The sequence below is a fragment of the Anopheles arabiensis genome, chromosome 2, assembly GCF_016920715.1.
Source record: "Anopheles arabiensis isolate DONGOLA chromosome 2, AaraD3, whole genome shotgun sequence".
Lineage (NCBI taxonomy): Eukaryota > Metazoa > Arthropoda > Insecta > Diptera > Culicidae > Anopheles > Anopheles arabiensis.
In genome coordinates, this window is record NC_053517.1 from 60,513,343 (window position 1) to 60,534,209 (window position 20,867).

The 20,867-nt window shown below is 42.7% G+C and overlaps 2 protein-coding genes across 2 annotated transcripts in view; one reads left to right on the forward strand and one right to left on the reverse strand.

Annotated features, from left to right (window-relative positions):
* LOC120894656 (U4/U6 small nuclear ribonucleoprotein Prp3-like) overlaps positions 1-7,167 on the reverse strand; it is a 36,073-nt gene extending 28,906 nt beyond the window's left edge. The window contains 2 exon segments of the mRNA XM_040297369.1: positions 6,228-6,903; positions 6,942-7,167. Of these exon segments, the coding sequence (XP_040153303.1) occupies positions 6,228-6,903; positions 6,942-7,124 (859 nt within the window). The 5' untranslated portion in view covers positions 7,125-7,167.
* A 4,858-nt stretch (positions 7,168-12,025) lies between these two features.
* Positions 12,026-12,871, forward strand: LOC120908872. Its single transcript, XM_040320326.1, has one exon. It carries the CDS (start codon positions 12,026-12,028, stop codon positions 12,869-12,871), a length of 846 nt encoding a protein of 281 aa, XP_040176260.1.
* The last annotated feature ends 7,996 nt before the right edge of the window (positions 12,872-20,867 follow it).

Sequence of the window (20,867 nt, forward strand, 5' to 3'; positions counted from 1 at the left end):
TGGCATCGCCCATAGTAATGAATTCAATGCCGTACAATAATTTTGGAACAAACCAACTGTTAAAAATAGTGAGAAGTGTGCGTCTTGCCGATCTGTTATTTGCACAACCTAACATATGAAGAATATTTGATCTGCTTTTGATCATTTTTTTAACGTAGTGAAAGTGTTGCCGAAATTTTAACCTTGAGTCAATGATAACTCCTATAATTTTGACTGCTCTTGCATTTGGAATTATATCTGATTTAATTTTTATAGGTTTAAGTGTCCTTTTGTGTGAGTTATTGCATATATGTAGAATTTTACTTTTTTGTTGATAGATCTGTCAAGCAACACCAATGATGAAGTTTATTGAGTGCGTTTTGTAGTTTGGTTCTATTTCTTGTTTCTGATTTGTCTGAAGTAATTAGTATAATGTCATCCGGATAAATGAATGTGTCTATATTAGTAGGTATCGTTCGTAATAAAGACTCCATGCTTATTAGAAAAAGCGTAGATGATAATATAGCACATTGAGGGACACCGTTCTCCAAACCTTGATGTTAGAGGTATATGATCCAATCAGTACATTACAGGTCCGGTCTCTTAGGAAACAATTTATAAAGCGCGTTAGACTTCCTCCAAATCCCCATTTCTTCAATTGCTCAAGGATCGCCGGACGCCAGGTACGATCGAAGGCCTTTGATAGGTCAACTACTGCACAATCAGTGTAATAATTTTTATTTTTGGCCTCAGTGAGAACGTTTTCTAAACAAGCAAAATAAGTCTCAGCACCACGGCCGATTCTGTAAGCGTGCTATTTGTCACTCAACAGATTTCTGCTCTCTAGCTCCTGAATTAGTCGTCGATTGACTAAACGTTCCAGGACTTTACTCATACAACACAGCAAGGAGATTGGGCGATAACTATCTACACTTAATCTGTCTTTTTCTGCCTTTGGAAATGGGACGATCAGACTAGTTTTCCAATTATTTGGAATTTCACCTGTCCTCCATATGTTGTTATATTTTTGTAGAAGGCAGTGTAATGCACGCTCAGGAAGCTGCTTGCCGATATCGTCTATACCCGCAGAGTTTCCTCTACATTTTCTCAAAGCCCAGCTTAGTTCTTCTGTGGAAAATAGTTTGTTATACGATTGATTATTTGTATCACCAAATGATATGGATGATATTGTTTGAGATTTGTGGCGTTGAATGAAGGTAGCTGAGTATTTAGAAGCTGCATATGCCTCATAGAAATATTGTGCAAAATGTTCTGCAATGCAGCATGGAGAAGTGATTGGTTCGTTGTTGTTCAACAGTGTTGGAAATGAGAACTGACCATTTCCTGTCAAATTTTTCACCATACTCCAAACTTCTTTGCATGAAAGAGATGGGTCAATGCTTGTGACGAATTTTTCACAACTTACTTTTTTTGCTTTTTCTATTTCATTTTTGGCTTTCTGATTTGCTTCTTGGTACTTCAAAGCTAGGTATGGAGTATTCGGGTTGTTACTGGTAGTGCTGGCTTTCCTCAATTTCCGTAGAGCTTTTCTTCGTGCTGTTATTGCTTTTTCAACCGAGTCATTCAACCATGGTACCGACTTTTTGAGAATTTTGCCTGACGTTCGTGGGATGCTTAGTTCTGCTGCCTTATGAATAATGCTGCAAAAACTATCAACCAAAAGCAGTGTCGACCTATCAATAACTGTTGCGACGAGTCTGGCAACTGTTCGATGTTATAATACGCGTATTGATGACTGCCCGGTGTAAAAGATAAACGGATACTTGATAACACACGGATAATGCGAACGGAAAGGATAAGGCGTACGGAAAGGATGTACGGAAAGAAACAGAGTGCGGCGGCTCTTTTCTATTCTAACCGTACGACGAGCCAGAAGTTTTTTTACTGTTATCACCGTTGGTTAAGCTTACGGCAATAAATAAATTTGTAAAATTATCTGGAAAGTCGTCGCGTTCATTTTGACTGTTGCTCAACGCAACAATAACCCTTTCGATAAGAAAACGATAACTAGACCAATCAGCCTCATTATATTTCCAGCGTGGTCGCAACTGTGGACGCGTATCCCCATGCTTATCAAAAATGAGGATTGGGAAGTGATCACTACCGTGCAAATCTTCCAAATCTACCAAACTGAATTGTTCAGTGGAACAAGACGACACAACGCAATGATCAATGCATGATCCTGTGCCGTCGTTTGGATATGCGAGTAGGCGACGAGTTTTTTATTACTTGTAAATTGTTCATGTCAAAAAGGTTATAGAGAATTTTTCCTCTAGTGTTAGTTTGTGTATTACTCCAATACGTGTTAGAAGTATTTAAATCGCCTACAAGTAGTATTGGGCCATTTATTTGTTTAAGAGTTTGTGTTAAGTATACAGAAAGTTCGTTTGTGGAGTGCATTTTATTAGGGAAGTATGCAGAAACTATGGTAAAATCGAATAGTACTTCTGTAGATATAGCTATTAGTGGAAGGTCGGATGAGATGTTAAGTTGTGTGTTACGCATGTGTCTGTTTTTAATGTTGTAAAAAGTTTATGTGAAAAAAACTTCAATAAAAATCGCGTTCGCAAATTTTCGTAACAAACTCACATATTGATAGTATATATATTACACTATTCTGTGACATATATGAGACAACGCCACTCTACGCCTCTTTCATAATGGCATCAGTCAAAAATTATAAGGATGAAAATTTTCAGGAGGTTTCTTCAGTTATTTTCGAATATTTTATCATAAAACTAGCTTAACATAAAATATTTTATGTATTTATAAAGCTGACTAAATATCCTTTTTAAAATGACTGAACTTATCAAAAACGGTTTATATTTGAAAAAGTTACATAAGTTCAAAGTTTTCCAAAAAAAAATGAAGATGTTTCTGCGATTTTTAACAAGTCTCGACTTAGAGAGGTCTATTTTAGAGAACCAGAAAAGATAAAGAGCTCATATTTGGTATTTTTCTTAGTTTAACCCTAAGTATTAATACCAATTCTTTGGAATTCCGCTATTACAAAGTTGATTTTTTGAATTTCATCCCGCTAAAAGCCCATTGTGGTATCGGGGCATGCGACGGACCAAATGACTGACTAATCGGCTGCGTGTATTATATGTACTAAAAAGTAGCGGGATATTTTTTAGACCGGCATAACCGTGAAGTCACGAAGAATCTTCGTTTTACGCATTAGTTATTCGAAAAAAATTTAAACATTTTATTTTGCGTTGCGAACACGTCAACGCCTGCTTCCGAGCAATTCAATAACTCCCGCATTTGTACCGTTCTCTTGAATAAAAAATAATAATAATACATTTAAAACGTCCAAAAATACAAATAATATTTTAGGAAAGTTTCAAGGCGATACATTTTTAAACGATTTTTAAAGTGTTTGTTGCGACGAAACCGTTCGACACCCTTGGCGTTTGAACACCCCTGACGAGACGAAAGTCATCCAGGGCGAACGTCAAGAGAATCGCAGCGAAACGGGAGAAGCAATCCAACCAGCGAGGAGTAAGGAGCAAATACAAAGCCATAAGCGTAACACGGATATTAATTAATTAATATTAAGTAAGCGTTAAAACTCAGATTAGTGAAGGGACGAGAGAAGTAAGTGAAAAGGTGAAATCAAATGTGATCGTGTTATAATATGTTTGAAATATAGTTTCAGAACCGTTTCAAAGGCGGTTAGCGAAAATTCATCCCAACAGTGTTATTATAACTTTTTCAGGGATTTTACAGGGTTTCACACTTTACTTCAAGACCGCGGTATGATGCTTGAAAACGTTGATGATACCTGAATTCATCGGATGCAATACTGGATCTGTGGCACATTTCTCGAACACATTGATCCGCGTCTAGTTCAAAAAGTTTACGCTTGATTTGTATGGAAGAGCGTAAACTTCCTATCAAAAGATTATAGGGTTGTATGGCTGAAATCCAATTTACGCCTAAGTTTACGTGTTTACGTTTACGTGTGACATACGTATAACCTTTGTGTACATCAGTGTATTGGAAACACTCAATTATTCGTTTCATGTTTTAACAAAAAAAAATTAACAAAATGAATGAATGCATATTTGTATGATTAAAATATTTTAAGAGTTAAGAAAGTAGTTTCAGCTGTTTAATACTCTTTTTTGATAAAAACACGAAAACGACTATCCATGTAGTTACGGTAGGCGCTGTAGTTTGTTTAATTTTCATCCGAATATTGCGTCGTTATTGGATTACGCATGCAAAAGATAATACAGTGAACCCTCTCTTATTTGACACCTATCCAATTTGAAAAACCTCTCTTATTTAAACATTTTGCACAGTCCCTTGATTTCCAGTACATTTTTGTTCCTCTAATTTGGAAAACCTCTGAAATCTGTGTCCCTCTTATTTGTGTATGGTGTTGCCATGGTTATTGAATGATGTATGCTCAAATTGGCAATCCTGTTCGCAGTTTCCTATAGCAACAGTTAAGGCTGCATACTAAATGTTGTCTCTTTCTTGTTTGGATGGACCTTTCATTCACTTTGCACCTCTGTAATTTGAAAACCCCTCTTATTCGACAGTCCCATCGCCTCTCAAATAAGAGAGGGTTCACTGTATATGTTCCCAGAGTCGTTGGCTACCCGGGCAGCCCGGTTGCCTGGAATATGATGGTTTTTTGGTTGCCATTGACAGTATTAAAGTGATTATCCATAAGGATACAGACGGTCCCCGAGATACACGGTTAATGGGGACCGAAAACGACCGCAAAATACCGCGTATCTCGAATTTCCGCGTAAGTCGAATCTCGTGATTTCCAGCCAAAATATCACTAATCTTCGTGTAATTTTGCAAGTAGAGGGCGGTTTTAGCCACCAAATTAATTATTTGATATAATTTTGACAGTTTCAACTCTTTTAAAATTATTTTTTACATTCGATTAATAGGAAACATATTTGGCTTTTTAGAATTGATGAGTCAAATCACTACAATTTGCCCAAAGAACTGTCAAATTTAGAAAACCGCGTATCTTCGAATCCGCTTATAAGAGGTACCGTGTATCTCGGGGGCCGCCTGTATAGTGCAATATCCTTAACAGTGCCATTTTGCCCCGCTTTCTCCTACATGTCAGTACAATCCTCGAAACCCCTGTAATCCGTTATTGGTGCCTTTTCCGTGTTAAGTTCGTAGGCTGAAATTTCAGCCTGTCAGATAGCTGCTCCAAAACTGCATACAATGCAAATAGCTAAGTCGGTATAAAATACAGGTGGGCTTATTCAAGGTGTATGGATTTAGAAGGCTGATTTTTATCGCTTCTGTTTCTGAATGAAGATTTCAAGCATTGTGTTTTGTGTATTCGTCAAGCCTCCAGAAAGCTTGTTTGAACAAAAGTTTTCAGCTGTTCGGTCAAAATATGAGGTTCAAATTTTGTTATAAAAAACATACTATGCGACCACACTATGCACCTTGGGATAAAAGTAAACAACACCTTGTTATGCCATTTTTCAAGCAGGTACTCGAATCTAATTCCACCTTTGAGGCTAGAATAATAGATACTGAAAATTGCAGGCTAGTTTTGTGTATGGTTTTATAAGGAGTGTTTACATGATTTCAGCCTCCGGCTGTTAAACTCCATACAAAAAGCTGACTAGAATCGTGAAGGGTCCCATTGTCAGTTTAAGCAAATATTTTCGGTTAAAAAGGTTTAACCGAGGTCATATCTGAGATCTTAAGTGTGCGATGCTCGGTTATTTTTAACCATTATTTGACAAATTTTTGAATACTTCACTGGCTTCAGCTAAGCATAAGAAATAGAGCCAGCTAGGTTTCAGTTTAGATTAAGAAATCACCCGCAACGGACTTGATAAATTAAGTGAGGGAATGCATTTTTTTATAAAGAACTTGGTATGTCCCACGCATAATTATATTTTGGCTAAGAAACTCGATATTCGATGGATTGATTTATCTGGTGCAGACATAAATGGAGTTACGTCATGACATAGAATAACACCTTTTGCACTGCTGCTATTCATGCGAGTAGAGTACATACATCATACGGGAAATGGCATAAGGGGCAATGGGGCCAGCCATTAGGCTAAACGTTATACCGAAAGAAAATAGGACAATCGCCAAAAAATAGATATTATTTGTTTCTAACTTAAATTAAATAGACATATAATTGTTTCTAACTTATATTCCGAATGTGTTTCTAATTTGGTAAAGCCACAATCAAATCGATGCAACTTACTAATACTTACTTGGCGGCCGCATTTGCGTCGGATGTTCGATGAGGTTAGTTATCGAAGATTCTCTTATCGCAATACTTCCCTGTGCGTTCAAGGTATTCAAATCATCCATCAATATGACAGAATCCCACCATTCCATTTGGGGTACATCATTTAAGTAAGTGTCCGATTTAGGAGCAATCAAAGCAAGTTTTGTAGCTGAACTAATTCCAGTTTTGCGCGCTATTTGCGAAATCTCGTTCTGCAATTTTTCTAGCTGTATCTTCATTCGTAATCTTTCAGCAAGCTGTTGAAATTTTCCAGGCTCATGAAATCGTAATGAACGCTTAGTTCGCCCTGCTGGTTTTAATGTAATACGATCATCATGAAAGTGTGTCTCATTTGATTCATCGGTAAACGCACGTTCTACAAATTGCTGATTTCTAGAATTTTCTCGTTTTTTGGCACGGATATTAGCCTTTAGCGTAGGGGTAAGTTGGGGTACAACAATTGTACGACCACTATCATCTACAGTACGGCCCTCAGCATCCAGTATAAGCGGCTTCGGTTTGTCAGTAGCAGGCTGTAGGGGTAAAACATTGACTAATGTTCCAGAAAGTTTGGCCCGAATTTGTTCTTGAAGCTGGGCAATTTTTCTTGATCTTTCTATGTCCGATGTTCCTGTTACAGATCCGGACATATCGCGTGTCTTTTTTCAATAGGGCCATCTGCAGGTTTTGTCACAACGGCTGTAGTTTTGGCATTAACTGCTGCAGCAGCAGCATCAGAAGAAGTAGAAGCATCTGGATATTTATTCAAAGTAATGTTTTCTAGTTTTCGTTTACGTTGCTCGATTTCTCGCTGCGCATTTTCCATCATTCTTTTAATGTGGTTGGCAGAAATATTATTTCCGTTTACTATTTCCGACATTTTTTTGTTGTTTCCTTCAACTAAAACAGATGAATTGATTGCATTCGTTGGTTGGCTACCACACTTCTTCTTTTGATAGAAAATTACTGGGTATTCTGCAAACGTTTGTCAGCGTCTCCTATTAATGAAGCGAAGATATCGTTTACAGCCGAGTGCGGTTCATTATTTCGTATGTCATCGATCAAATCCTCTATTTAGTCACACAGTCGAGCTGCTTTACGCTTATTTATAATGATTAATAGATTTTCTACCAGCGTATGTGTATCGCTGGAATCAATTGAACTGATGACCTTGTAGCCGATTTTTTTCTAACCACAATCGAACACCAAAAGAGTTATAACCGATTAAATTGAGCATAGTGAAGATCAAGAAAAAATACTATGTTAGATTCATATTGTTTCTATCAATACCAATTAGTATCACGGATTACCTGTACAGGGGCGCGGCGTCAATTGTCACTTGTCAATTGCTCAACTGCCTATGTTAATAGCAAAGTGGGTTTGTTAAACATATTGGCTTATCCCGAATAAATTATCAGCCGTGCTGTACAAAAATGAAAACGAAATGACAGGCGGGGATTCGATCATTTGTTGATGCATACCAAGCAAGGTGTATGGATATTAGGAGGTGAAGTGCTTCAGAGCAAGGTGTGTTTAATACGAAGGTGAATTATTAGCGCGTTTTCCGGGCACCATCATCGAGTATTGTTATGTCCGTCCAAATAGACATAGAGCGAAAACGTCGCGCGCGATGAAAAATAGCTCAAAATTTCACTCGGTGTAGATTAAAGTAGCTCATTTAACTAAGTCAACCAACTTGTTTTTTATTTGAAAACACACAAAATTAGGTTAAAATGTGTTCAAATTTATTTTTTTGCGTTTGGCATTAAAATGGCTTGTAAACAATGTAGATAATTCGATTATTTCGGATGAAGCAAAACTGTCGCGCGAGACGAGTAGCTCTGTTTGAAAAATTGAGCTACTTTTTGTCTCGGGCGAAGTTGTCGCGCGCGAAGTTGTCGCTGTAAGTCTATTTGGACGGTCAAATCGCATACAATTTTCTATACCCCCCTCCAGTCCTAACCGATTTTAATCAGAGTGGCCAGATTATTTTTGCAGTTTTCGGTAGGCGCATCAAAATTTTATCGGTAGTTTTCGGTAGGAGTTTAAGATTTTTCGGTAGTTTTCGGTAGGCTTTGAAGTGTTGAACGGGGGGGGGGCATGTCCCATGAAGAGCAGCACAAGAAAATAACATCTTTCATTTATTTAAAGGAGATAGTTTAGATTTGGTTCATATCGGTCACATGAAGCCTTTCTTAAATGTCGATCTGAAAATTGTACTAGGGAATTTAACCCAACAAATAATTGGGACGCTCTAGCAGCAATCGAACGCGACATCAAACATGAAAAATATATGGGATTTTACACGTTCGATGTGATAACCCACAAATCGAACATGTGAAGTCCTACACATTTTTCATGTTCGATGTCGTGTTCTATTGCTGCTAGAGCGCCGGGTTACATTATCTGTAAAATTGCATATAAAATTTTATCAGCGCGTTCGACTTCATGAAGTGCAGACACGGGCCCTAGTTGTCTCTGTTGAACTTCTGGTTCGGGTTGCTAGCAAGGTGTTATAAATGACAAAGTGAAGTTGTTCAGAGCAAAATGACATTTCTCGACTTGACATTTCTCTTCCGGGGGCACCGGTATAAAAATTGTGGAGGGCTGGTGCGGGGTAATGAAATTTGTATGCAGAGAGTGACAGATGTCTTCCACAATATCGCCCAGCAAAAGCGATAAAAATCAACCTTCTAAATACATTATCCTTGGTGGCAACGCTTTTTCGCATGCGATTTTATCGGACGGCCTGTCAAATTTTTGTATGGGATTTGACAGATAACGTTGGACGACGAAATCGCATGTCCGACGTTATCTGTCAAATTCCATATAAATCTCGTCCGATAAAATCGCATCCAATGAGCGTTGCCACAAGCCTAATACACGATGCGCAATCTCACCCGGCGCTCTAGCACCAATCGAACACGACATCGAACATGAAAAATGTATGGGATTTGACATGTTTGTCTTGTATGTTTGTTTGTGTCTGACAGTGCACCTCCATATGATTATATGGGTTTGTTCGAGTCGGTTGTCGTGTTCGAGTGGTGCCAGAGCGCAGCCTCAGATTCATTCGTTTTATCCAAGGTGGATTTAAAAATATCAGGTGGTGGACTCTAGTGCATTTTGACAATTCGCCACTTGACGTAAGGTCCTCAGGGTTCAAACTTTGTTTACATTTATTAAATTAGTTCATATAATTTATCTACCCCATTTTTTCGATTAAACATTCTTTAAAAATATATTTTGGACTTCGTGCGTTCTTATTTAATATTAAAACATGGATTAAAGTGTGTTATTTTGTGTTATTCCGTGAATTTATTCTATAATTCTTAGTTTTTTCGACATTTTTGATGATAAAAATTAAGAAAGCATTATTTTTTTCAATTTTCACATTAATTCCTCATTATCTACGAGCTGCATGGACAATTTACGTGAGATTAGAACTCTTACTCACATGATTTTAAATTTCGTGCATAAATATATCATCAAATCTTTTGTTAATATATCTCATTTTTTCGATAAAACCAATAGACACACTAAAATGCACATAATAACAAAGAAATCTGTTCTATTTGCTAAGCTTTGTATGCGGAAACCAATGGTTAACGGTTCTAAAATGACGTAAAGTCCCTCAACTATGGCGACCCCCCAAAGGCCCTAATCCACCACCTGATATTTTTAATCCACCTTGGTTTTATCAAAACATAAGTCATTTCGCGTAGCCAACCCTGAGCTATAAACGTCATTTCCATACATTTTCAGATTGCGCCAAGATTGCGCATAAATTTTCAAGATTATATGTCCGAGATATATATATATTTTTTGGACAGATACAGTGGAGCGCCGTTTATCCGGGCTTGTCGGGACTTGACCTCGCCCGGATAAGCGATAAACACGGATAATGAGTCAAATGATATATTTTATCACCAATTCCTGGTTGTATTTTGGAAAATTTTCTGATTTTTTGATAAAAATAACCCAGTTTTTATTAACTTCATGTTTTTTTGAAAGAGATTTTTTAAAATTTGCCATGAATTATAGTGTTTTTGTTATGACAATGTGCTCTTATAACCGCTTTTTCAAATATCCTCCTCATAACGCAATGTCACTTTTGTATTGAACTGTCATTCCTCAACAGCACGGATAAACGGAATGCCGGATAAAAGGTACCCGGATAAACGGCGCTCCACTGTAAATATATCAAACCGATCCGTTTGACAGATAAATATATGCGCATTGTTCACGGTAACAATCAAAGTCTATATAATACAGAGGTCGAGTCGTCCAGAACATTTGATCAAAAAGCGTGGGAAAGTTTTGACAGCTGGATGAAAAAGCTTCAATAGTTTTGTAGCGACCAGAGCGCCATCTGGTGCGCACATCTAGAACTACCGACATAAAATGTTTAACGGGCTAGTTAGGCAGGGACTGCGCATAAAGCTAGAGCAGGACAAACAGTGATAGCATGCTGCACCGCTGCTATAAAAACGGTGGCTTGCTCCATACACGCTCTCTCTCTCGTCCTAAACGTTTCCACATCGACACGCGCATATCCGTCCGGCTTACCCAACACTTCTTCTCCGGCAACTCTCGAACGAACAACACTAATTTTCGCGTCTCTCCCGAACTCACCGTTCCGCGGCTTAAAAGAAAAAAATAAATCGAATTCTACCAAAAACGTAGTTCGCAAAAAGTGTTGCGTGTCTCTTTAAAAAATTAGGGACCACTTTTGTGGCGCCCCTAAAACTGGTGACCCCGACGTGATCCGCAACCGACGCCGCGAATTCGTACGTGAGTGGGTGTGTGTACAACGCATCGCAAACTTGTACCGCGTTGAACGTGTTAAAACGTGCTACCGGCATCGGAGATCGACGCAGAGAAGACAACGCGTGTGTGTGTGTGCCTACGACCGGGAGTGCTACCAGCGTTAGAGGTACCGGCAACGCGGCTGGCCTCCTCCCCCCTTTCCCTGCAAAGTGCGCAACGAGCGCCCTTTCATCATTCACAGGACGTTGAGTGCGGGCCGACGAAAAAACGAAGCAACGCCGTGTTAGTGCGCCCGTAGCTACACGGAGCGTTCCTGCATTCAGCGAACAAAAGAACCCCCCGCACACACGCGCGCCGCCTCGAAGCGAGACAAGCGCACACACACCATCATCGGCGCAGCAGAAATTTTCCACCGAGCTTTCGACGGCTGACGCAATCGACGCAATTCCTGGAAGCGGATCGACGACAATCTCCGCTGGTGGTCTCCTCGACGCCGGTCACCGCCTCGCAAGCTGTTTCTACACCTCGTGCTACTGGGAATTTTCCGTTTGTGTGTGCTTCCATCTACGGGTGCGATCAAGAAGGAAGACACCAACGTCGAGTTGCGCACGCAAATAATCCAGCCGTAGCAGTAGTGACACATCGCCGCCATCACGATTTTTTCGCTCGAAGGCAAACCCGCTTGGATCCAGCTGACAAGAAGAACGACGCCGCCATTTTCTGTGCACCATTTCATCGCAAGTGAGGAAACGACATTTTCTCCACCCGAGAAGGAAGACGACGCACGCGGCTTCTGAAGCGTTTTCATACCGATCGACCGCAACGACGACACCCTGGTTACGTGAACAATTAAGGTAAGATCCACCCTTTTTATTCACTACTAACCCCGACGCGGAAAGATGCAGCGCTGCCCGCAACAAGGTTGCCCTCAGCCCTGCGGTGGCCGCCAGTCCTGCGGTGGTCGCCAGCCCCGCAGCTGGACTCCCCACACCGAGTCCATACTTAATCGATATGACCCCTCTCGCTCGTGACGCCTCTACCGACCTTCCGGAGTTCCAAGTCGAGACCGTGAACGCCACGCGTCTCAAGCCGCCCGAATTGGATACTGCTGACATCCATACGTTCTTCTACGCCTTGGAGAACTGGTTCGACGCCTGGAATATTTCTCCGCACCATCATGTTAGACGTTTTAACATCCTGAAAACACAGATCCCTACGCGAATTCTTCCCGAGTTGCGTCCCATTCTCGACAGCGTACCAAATACCGATCGCTACGAATCCGCGAAGAAAGCCATCATACAACATTTCGAAGAGTCCCAGCGAAGCCGCCTACACCGTTTGCTATCCGAAATGAGCCTCGGCGACCGTAAGCCTTCACAACTGCTAGCCGAGATGCGGCGAACAGCAAACGGTGCAATGACCGACTCTATGTTGATCGATCTTTGGATCGGTCGGCTGCCGCCCTACGTTCAGTCCGCCGTGATCGCGTCCTCTCAAAACGCCGACGAGAAAGTTAAGGTAGCCGATTCAGTGGTCGACTCTTTCGCCTTGTACAATCGCTCCGGTCCGTACCAAACCATCGCCGAGGTACGGAATGAGGAGGTCAACCGCCTTTCACGACAGGTAGCCGAGCTGAGTCAACGCTTAGAAACTCTAATGAACCAGAACCAAGCTCGTGAACGCTCACGGGCCCGCTCACGCTCTCGCAATCGCAACACGAACCAGGCTACTAATCCTAACACTAACGGCTATTGTTTCTACCACGACCGATACGGACAGCAAGCGCGTAACTGCCGCGCTCCGTGCTCGTTTAACAGCCGTCCTAAAAATAACGGTACTCCTACTACTTCTGCATGACGGAACGCGGGAGACGTCCAGCTTCTAGTCGATTCGATATCATCGGCCAGTCATCGCCTTATTATCAAAGACTATAAAACTAACCAACCCTTCCTTATCGACACCGGCGCCGACGTCTCCGTAATACCTCGACAGCACAGCTCCGTTCCTTGCAAACCATCGACCATGAAACTATTTGCTGCTAACAGTACGCCTATCCAAGTGTATGGAGAGTCACTCTACACGTTGGATCTTGGTCTTCGACGCGCCTTTCTGTGGAACTTCGTGATCGCAGATGTGGGTACCGCAATAATAGGAGCCGATTTCCTCCAGCATTTTCACCTTTTAGTGGACCTGCGCGACAAATGCCTCGTAGACGTCTTAACCAACTTACGAACGCCGGGTGTTCCTGATCTACATCCTGGGAGCCAACCGTAAAGGTGTGCGATTCGACCTCGCCAATCGCCACCTTGTTGAGGGAATTCCCTGGGTTGACTGCACGGACCGCGCCCGGAACGCTCCTGCAATCCGACGTCACGCACCGCATAGAGACTACTGGACAACCGACCTTCGCCCGTCCGCGTAGATTGTCCCCCGAAAAATATGCTGCAGCTCGCGCCGAGTTCGAGTCTCTCGTACAGCTAGGAGTGTGCCGACCATCTAACAGCAGCTGGGCCAGTCCTCTGCACATGACGAAAAAAGCAGACGGGACGTGGCGACCCTGTGGCGACTACAGGGCCCTCAACGCAAAAACAATTCCAGATCGTTACCCACTACCTTTCTTGCAGGATTTTACTATGCATTTGCAGGGAAAAACCATCTTTTCTAAGGTTGACCTGCACAAGGCATATCACCAAATCCCGATACATCCCGAAGATATACCGAAGACGGCGATCACAACTCCCTTCGGATTGTTCGAGTTCACCACGATGCCCTTCGGCCTACGAAACGCTGCGCAGACTTTTCAGCGACTCATTCACGATGTCCTCCGAGGTCTCGACTTCGTGTTCCCATACATAGACGATATGATTGTCGCCTCGTCGTCAGAGGAAGAACACCACGAACACCTGCGCCAGCTGTTTCAGCGTCTCGAACAACACCACCTGGCCATCAATCCGGCCAAATGCGAATTCAACCGAAGAGAAATTGCCTTTCTTGGCCACTTGGTCAACGCAGAAGGGATACGTCCTCTCCCAGAACGGGTACGAGCGATCAGCGAGTTGAGTAAACCAGCGACGATAATGGAGCTGAAGAAATTCCTCGCGATGATCAATTATTATCGACGCTTCTTGCCACATGCCCTGACGACACAACCTACTTGAGATGACACCGGGGAACAAGAAGAAGGACAAGACACCGCTAAAGTGGACGCCCGAATCTAGTGAAGCATTCGACCGATGTAAAGAGCAGCTACAACAAGCCGCGCTTTTAGCTCACCCTGCCTTAAACGCAGAGTTGTCACTCTGGACAGACGCGTCCGACTTCGCCGCTGGAGCCGTTCTCCACCAACGTATCGACGGCCAACTCCAGCCCTTAGGATTTTTCTCCAAAAAGTTTGAGAAGGCACAGCTCAACTACTCAACATACGACCGCGAGTTGACCGCTATTTATCTGGCTGTACGACACTTTCGGTATCAGTTAGAGGGTCGTGAATTCTGCATCTACACGGACCACAAACCTTTAACTTTCGCTTTTCGCCAGACTCTTGACAGCTCCTCGCCGCGTCGAGCCAGACAACTCGACTTCATTGGACAATTCTCCACCAACATTCGCCACGTATCGGGAGAAGAAAACATCACCGCCGACCTACTCTCACGAATCGAAATTGTAAACACATCACCTGCAATCGATTTTGAACGTCTCGACGAAGAGCAAACAAACGACCCTGAGCTCGCCGATATACTCAGCGGTAAAACACGAACCGACCTTTTCCTTCAAAAAACGCCGATACCAGGAAGCACCCAATCGCTATACGCCGACTGCCCTGGTGGAATAATTCGACCGTACATCACAAGATCATTCCGGAATCAGCTTCTACACGCCGTACACGACCTTAGCCATCCTGGAGCGAGAGCCACTGCCAAATTAATGACAGAGCGATTTGTTTGGCTGGATATCAAAAGGGACGCTCAGGAATTCGCCAGAAACTGCTTGGCATGCCAACGCGCTAAGATAGGCAGACACGAAAAGCCCGCTCGTACCGTACCCGGCAACGCAAGACAGGTTCAGCCATATAAACATCGATATCATCGGGCCATTTCCAATTAGCAACGGCAACCGATACTGCCTCACGATCATAGACCGATATACCCGCTGGCCGGAAGCTATACCGATTCCAGACATCACCGCGACTACGGTTGTATCAGCACTGCTGTACCATTGGATTGCACGATTCGGAGTTCCGTCTCACGTGACAACCGATCAGGGACGACAATTCGAGTCCTCCCTGTTCAAGGAGTTGACGCGAGCTCTTGGAACAAAACACATTCGAACGACCGCGTATCACCCGCAGGCAAACGGGTTGATCGAGAGATGGCATCGCACTCTCAAAGCTGCAATTTGCTGTAAAGATACATCGAAGTGGAGCGAACATCTCCCACTCATACTGCTCGGATTACGCACTACATTCAAGAACGACATTAATGCGTCGCCTGCAGAACTCGTGTACGGAACGACCCTCACCATTCCCGCCGAATTTCTCGTCGAAAAACCGCAACCAGCACTGGTCAACCAGTCCGACTTTGCCAAGTCACTCCGAGAAGCGATGAGCAAAATTCGACCTTCTAACACCGCCTGGCACACCAACCGAACATCGTTTGTGCACTCCGACTTGAACAAATGCTCGCATGTGTTTGTGCGCAATGACACCGTCCGTCCCGCGTTAACCACACCTTATCACGGCCCATACCAAGTACTTACTCGAAATTCAAAGTCTTTTCAGATCCTACTAAACGGACACCCATCGCTTGTATCCGTCGACCGCCTAAAGCCAGCATATACAACCGAAGGAATAATCTCGTCAGCCCCGCAACAACCGTCACCCGACCAACTGCTGACGAGCCAACGACACGCTACTCCGGTGGCCCAACCACCGTCGACGCAACAATCGACGATGAGCCAGCGTCTCACAACTCCGATGCCCGGACCGTCGACGCTCGACCAGCTGCCATCGTCCAACCAGTCGTCGCTGCCAGATCAGCAGCCAACGGCCACACAGTCGCCTTCGACCATACAGCTGCCGTCAACAAACCAACCGCCGATAGCCCGGAACCGCGCCACACGAACATCACCCACGCCGTCGCTACAACCAGCCAGAGCAACCACCAGCTTCGCCCCACCACCGCCTATCTTACGCAAGGATCAAAACGTATCGACCGGTGTTACCAGATCTCAACGAAGAGTAGTAATTCCTCTGCGATACCGATAACACCGATCTAGGAGGGGAATCCTGTAGCGACCAGAGCGCCATCTGGTGCGCACATCTAGAACTACCGACATAAAATGTTTAACGGGCTAGTTAGGCAGGGACTGCGCATAAAGCTAGAGCAGGACAAACAGTGATAGCATGCTGCACCGCTGCTATAAAAACGGTGGCTTGCTCCATACACGCTCTCTCTCTCGTCCTAAACGTTTCCACATCGACACGCGCATATCCGTCCGGCTTACCCAACACTTCTTCTCCGGCAACTCTCGAACGAACAACACTAATTTTCGCGTCTCTCCCGAACTCACCGTTCCGCGGCTTAAAAGAAAAAAATAAATCGAATTCTACCAAAAACGTAGTTCGCAAAAAGTGTTGCGTGTCTCTTTAAAAAATTAGGGACCACTTTTGTGGCGCCCCTAAAGTTTCATCGTAGCATACATTGAGGTTTTAGTTGTTGTGCATGCAGTGGTCTGAAAGCATTTTCGGCCATTTTTACATCGTTTGTTTGTAATATTGTACTTTAAAAAGTTGACGAATATCAAGAAAAGGTAGAATTATAGTGAAATTATCAATTACAACAAGATCAGTGCCCGAAATTACGACGAAATCTTGTGCAGCTCAAGAGGGTCAAAGCTAAGAGGCCAGATTTCTGATTGTGGTCATTTTTAAGTGATGAATTACTGAAAAAACTACCCCATGCCACGTTCATGAGAAATAAATGTATAGTTAAACTAAGTGTTGAGCACAAAATGCACAATTAGCCTTAAAAAGTGTATGGTTGTTTGGAATCGTTTGTGAACGCTTTTTCATCTAACTGTCAAAAATAAGCTTTCAAAATGGTGGACCAAAATCGAGCTATGCATCGACCTCTGTATTATATGGACTTTGGTAACAATTCTCAATGATGGTGCCCGGCAAAAGCGCTAATAATTCACCTTCTAAATAAACATACCTTGCCCCCAAAGGCCCTTATCCGCCACCTGATATTTTTGATCCACCTTGCTGAACAACTTCACCTTGTCATATTAAAACACCTTGGTCGCCCATCAGAAGCGACAAAAATTAACCTTATAAATACATACACCTTGGTTCATTCAAGTTGGATGTAGTGTTCAATTGGTGTCAGAGCGCCGCATTCAAAATAGAAGAAAAAGCTTTATTTTGTACATAACATCATATAGACGACATACAATATCGAGTGAAACGTCAAGATGCCGTTTGATGTGGAAAAATACAAAACATTTTACGAATGTGACGAGCACTGGCAATTGAAAAGAACGTTTATGGAATCATACCAAGATAGTTTCCCAGAGGATGAAGTTGTTTGCCTTGCTCAAGTATTTACGAACATTGAGCTTCTTGGGTGCCAGTATCCTCCAGAAACAATGCGTCTGGTAGCCGAATTATCTAAAGATATTGTTGCCAAGTTCCGAGATACGCGAGCAGGTAAACTGAAGCGTACGTTTGTCAATGCATCTGATGCTGCTGCTGCTCGCTACGCAACGAAGTGAAATTGATAGGTACCGTGATGCCGGATACATAGACTTGGTGAACTCTTATGACAACGCGGAAAGTACCAGTTTCGGGCTATCGTACGGGCCAAATCTAAGATTTTTGGTGGGGAAACATCCGATGTTCGTTGGGGCGATATCGAATGTACTGATAGTGGGGTGAAACAACTTAAACTATATCATCACCGTTACCTAGATTTAACTACAATCTTAAATCTTTGGAATGAAGACTAATAAAAGAAAAGCGAAACCAGAGTTCTTATAAACCTAGCGTTCAAACAACTTTTTAATACAGTCATCCGATATGCGATTTCGGTCAAGGACTGTGAAGGAACGTGGGCAAGCACAGGCGTCCCTCAAGTTAGGGCTTGGTACTTTTTCCAACGTAGCGTATCGCAACGCAATGCTTGACGCAAGCTGGTATCTGTTCGCTGCGTTCGGCATGGATGTGTCAAAACATTTTACAAAGAGCAATAATGCTTATTATTTATAGGTTCAGAAGTAATTATAATAGCCGGCATCGCGAATAAATGAACACATTTTAACAGTCGTTTAAAGTTCATTTTGGTTTAACCGAGTTCATTTGTTGTTCATTCCTGTTAAAATAAACGATCGTCTAAACAGTTAACGACTGCTCGAAATGGCATCTACGCAAACACAGGGAAAAAAATCGAGCATTTTAAGTAAACGACTGTTAATTTGTATCGATCTTAACAGACGTTTATTTAAGGGCCGTGTCTGTGCTTCATCGCATCCGATTTTATCGCACGTGCTGTCAAACGCTTTTTCGTATGATATTGCGATTATTTGGACGATTTGAATAATATAACGATTGTGAAAAATTAAGTTGAGATTGTTCCTACAAAACACCACACATTTAGTTTGACAGATAACATCGGATGCGGCGTCCGACGAAATCAAAATTTTTTGATTCCGTCGTACGACGAAATCGCACGTCCGACGTTATCTGTCAAATTTCATATAAAATTTTAACAGGCCTTGCGATAAAATCGCATCCGATGGAGCACAGACACGGGCCTAACGGTGGCATAGGACCAGTCGTTAAAATAAACAAATGAACTCAATGCGTACGCGATGCCAAATTCTAGCAATTTTTAGCGACTGTTAGTTTTAAGCCATTTCTTTCGCGATGCCAGCTTATGTCAAATAACAACTGTGAAATCCTTTCCAGTTGTGTTCAAAACAGTTCAAGCATGTTTACGCTTTTTATCTCATATTGGTACTGACCCACACACACCTGTTTTGCAGCAACTACGAAATTACTTTCTTTACATTCATTTTGTTTTGTTTATAAAATTATTTAGTAGTCCAGTTAAGTGATGGGTTAAGTTAGCAAAAATCCGGAGTCGACGTCGATCCATCTCCGATAAATTCGGAATCGACTCCGGAAGGTAGGTCCGCGCTGCAATATCCGGTGTCGTTCGGAATCGTCAGAAAAGGCCCGGAGTCGTCCGGAGTCGCCCGGATTCGGAGTCGCTCGGAGTCGACCAGAGTCGCCCGGAGTTGTTCGGAGTCGTCCGGAGTCTCCCGGAGTCGGAGTCGGAGCCGGAGCCTTAGGCTGGAAATAGACGATCCGAGATCATCGCGGTACCGCGAAAATCGCGTATGACTTGAGCTGTCAATTATGTTATAAAATCTGACAGATAGGCGAGATAATCGCGGTTCGTGTATGGAACCATCCGAGGTCTGGTGACGATTGAATGTGCCAAGCAGTGTTGCGAACGGTGACGTTCATCGACATAAAATTGTAAACATTCATTCGATTTGAAGCTTCCCATTCCCATCTCACTCTGTAATTTGACATTCCCGTCAAAAAATGTCATTTGACATGAAGACATTTTCAAGATACATTCATTTGACATTCGCCAACCTGTATGAATCGTGAACTGTGTCGTATTGCAAACGGCCGTATTCATGTCAAAATACAACAGAGCGTGCGGTGCAAAGGCTTTCGTTTCACTAGTTTTTGCTATTTCACTAGAATCCCCATATTCAGCGACGATATACTTCATAATCCTCCGATCGTATCAATTTGTGTTGTTCAAAAATGTCAAATGACATTCAGACTACATTGTTTACATTTCATGTCATTGGATCAGCCCTGACGGTAGCGACACGAATGAATTTCGTTTAATGACAGTCGTGTCGTGGAAGCATTGAATGTCATCAGCCAAAAATTATTTTGACCGGCTGTTTACGGTGACTGTCATGAAAAATGTCAACAGTTAACAACACTGGTGCCAAGAAGAAATATTTTTTTTATCAATTTGCGAATCAAATTATTTATTTCACATAGTGTATGCAAAATAAAATACAAAACTCATTTCTCGACACGAGTTTTCACACAAATCCGCCAGAAAAAGTAAAAATAATCGGTTCGCGCTACCGCGAAAATCTCAGCAATACCGAGCAATATCTCTGCGAAACAGCAGGCGCGATTGGAGGCGCGGAAGATTTGACAGTTCAACTGTTCTACAACTGTTATAAACAAGGCGCGAATTTCGCGGTACCGCGACGATCTCGGTTCGTCTATTTCCAGCCTTAGGCGGTAATCGTTGATACGGGCGTGCGTGCGTTTTCTGCAAGGTAGATTTAAAAATATCAGGTGATGGACTCTAGTACATTTTGACAATTCGTCACTTGATGTAAGGTCCCCAGGATTCAAACTTTGTTTACATTTATTAAATTTGTTCATATAATTTACAGTAGAACGTCGATTATCCGGGGGCGGATTAACCGGCGGGCGGCTTGACCGTGCGCATAAATGTGACAGCTGTTCAAACGTACGGCGAACATTTGCAGCGATAGTCAAGTGGACAACCGGTTTTTTGTGCAGCTCTGTAGTGTCCAGTGGTGTCCCGGCAGGCAATTGACAGCTAAACTGAGGGCGCCAGAGGAGGAGAAACGCGCGCCCAACCGTGCATGGTTCAGGCGCCCAACGGAAGACATGATTGGGCGTGGGGGGGGTACGGATGAAACGGACCTCCCGTTCTTTCGTGTATTGTTTACATTCGTTTATCCGTGTATTTCTTTCATTCGGGTTGTATATCAACACAGCTAA

Coding starts and splice junctions, on each gene's coding strand:
- LOC120908872 (XM_040320326.1), top strand. CDS start 12,026: ATGACCCCTCTCGCTCGTGACGCCTCTACCGACCTTCCGGAGTTCCAA.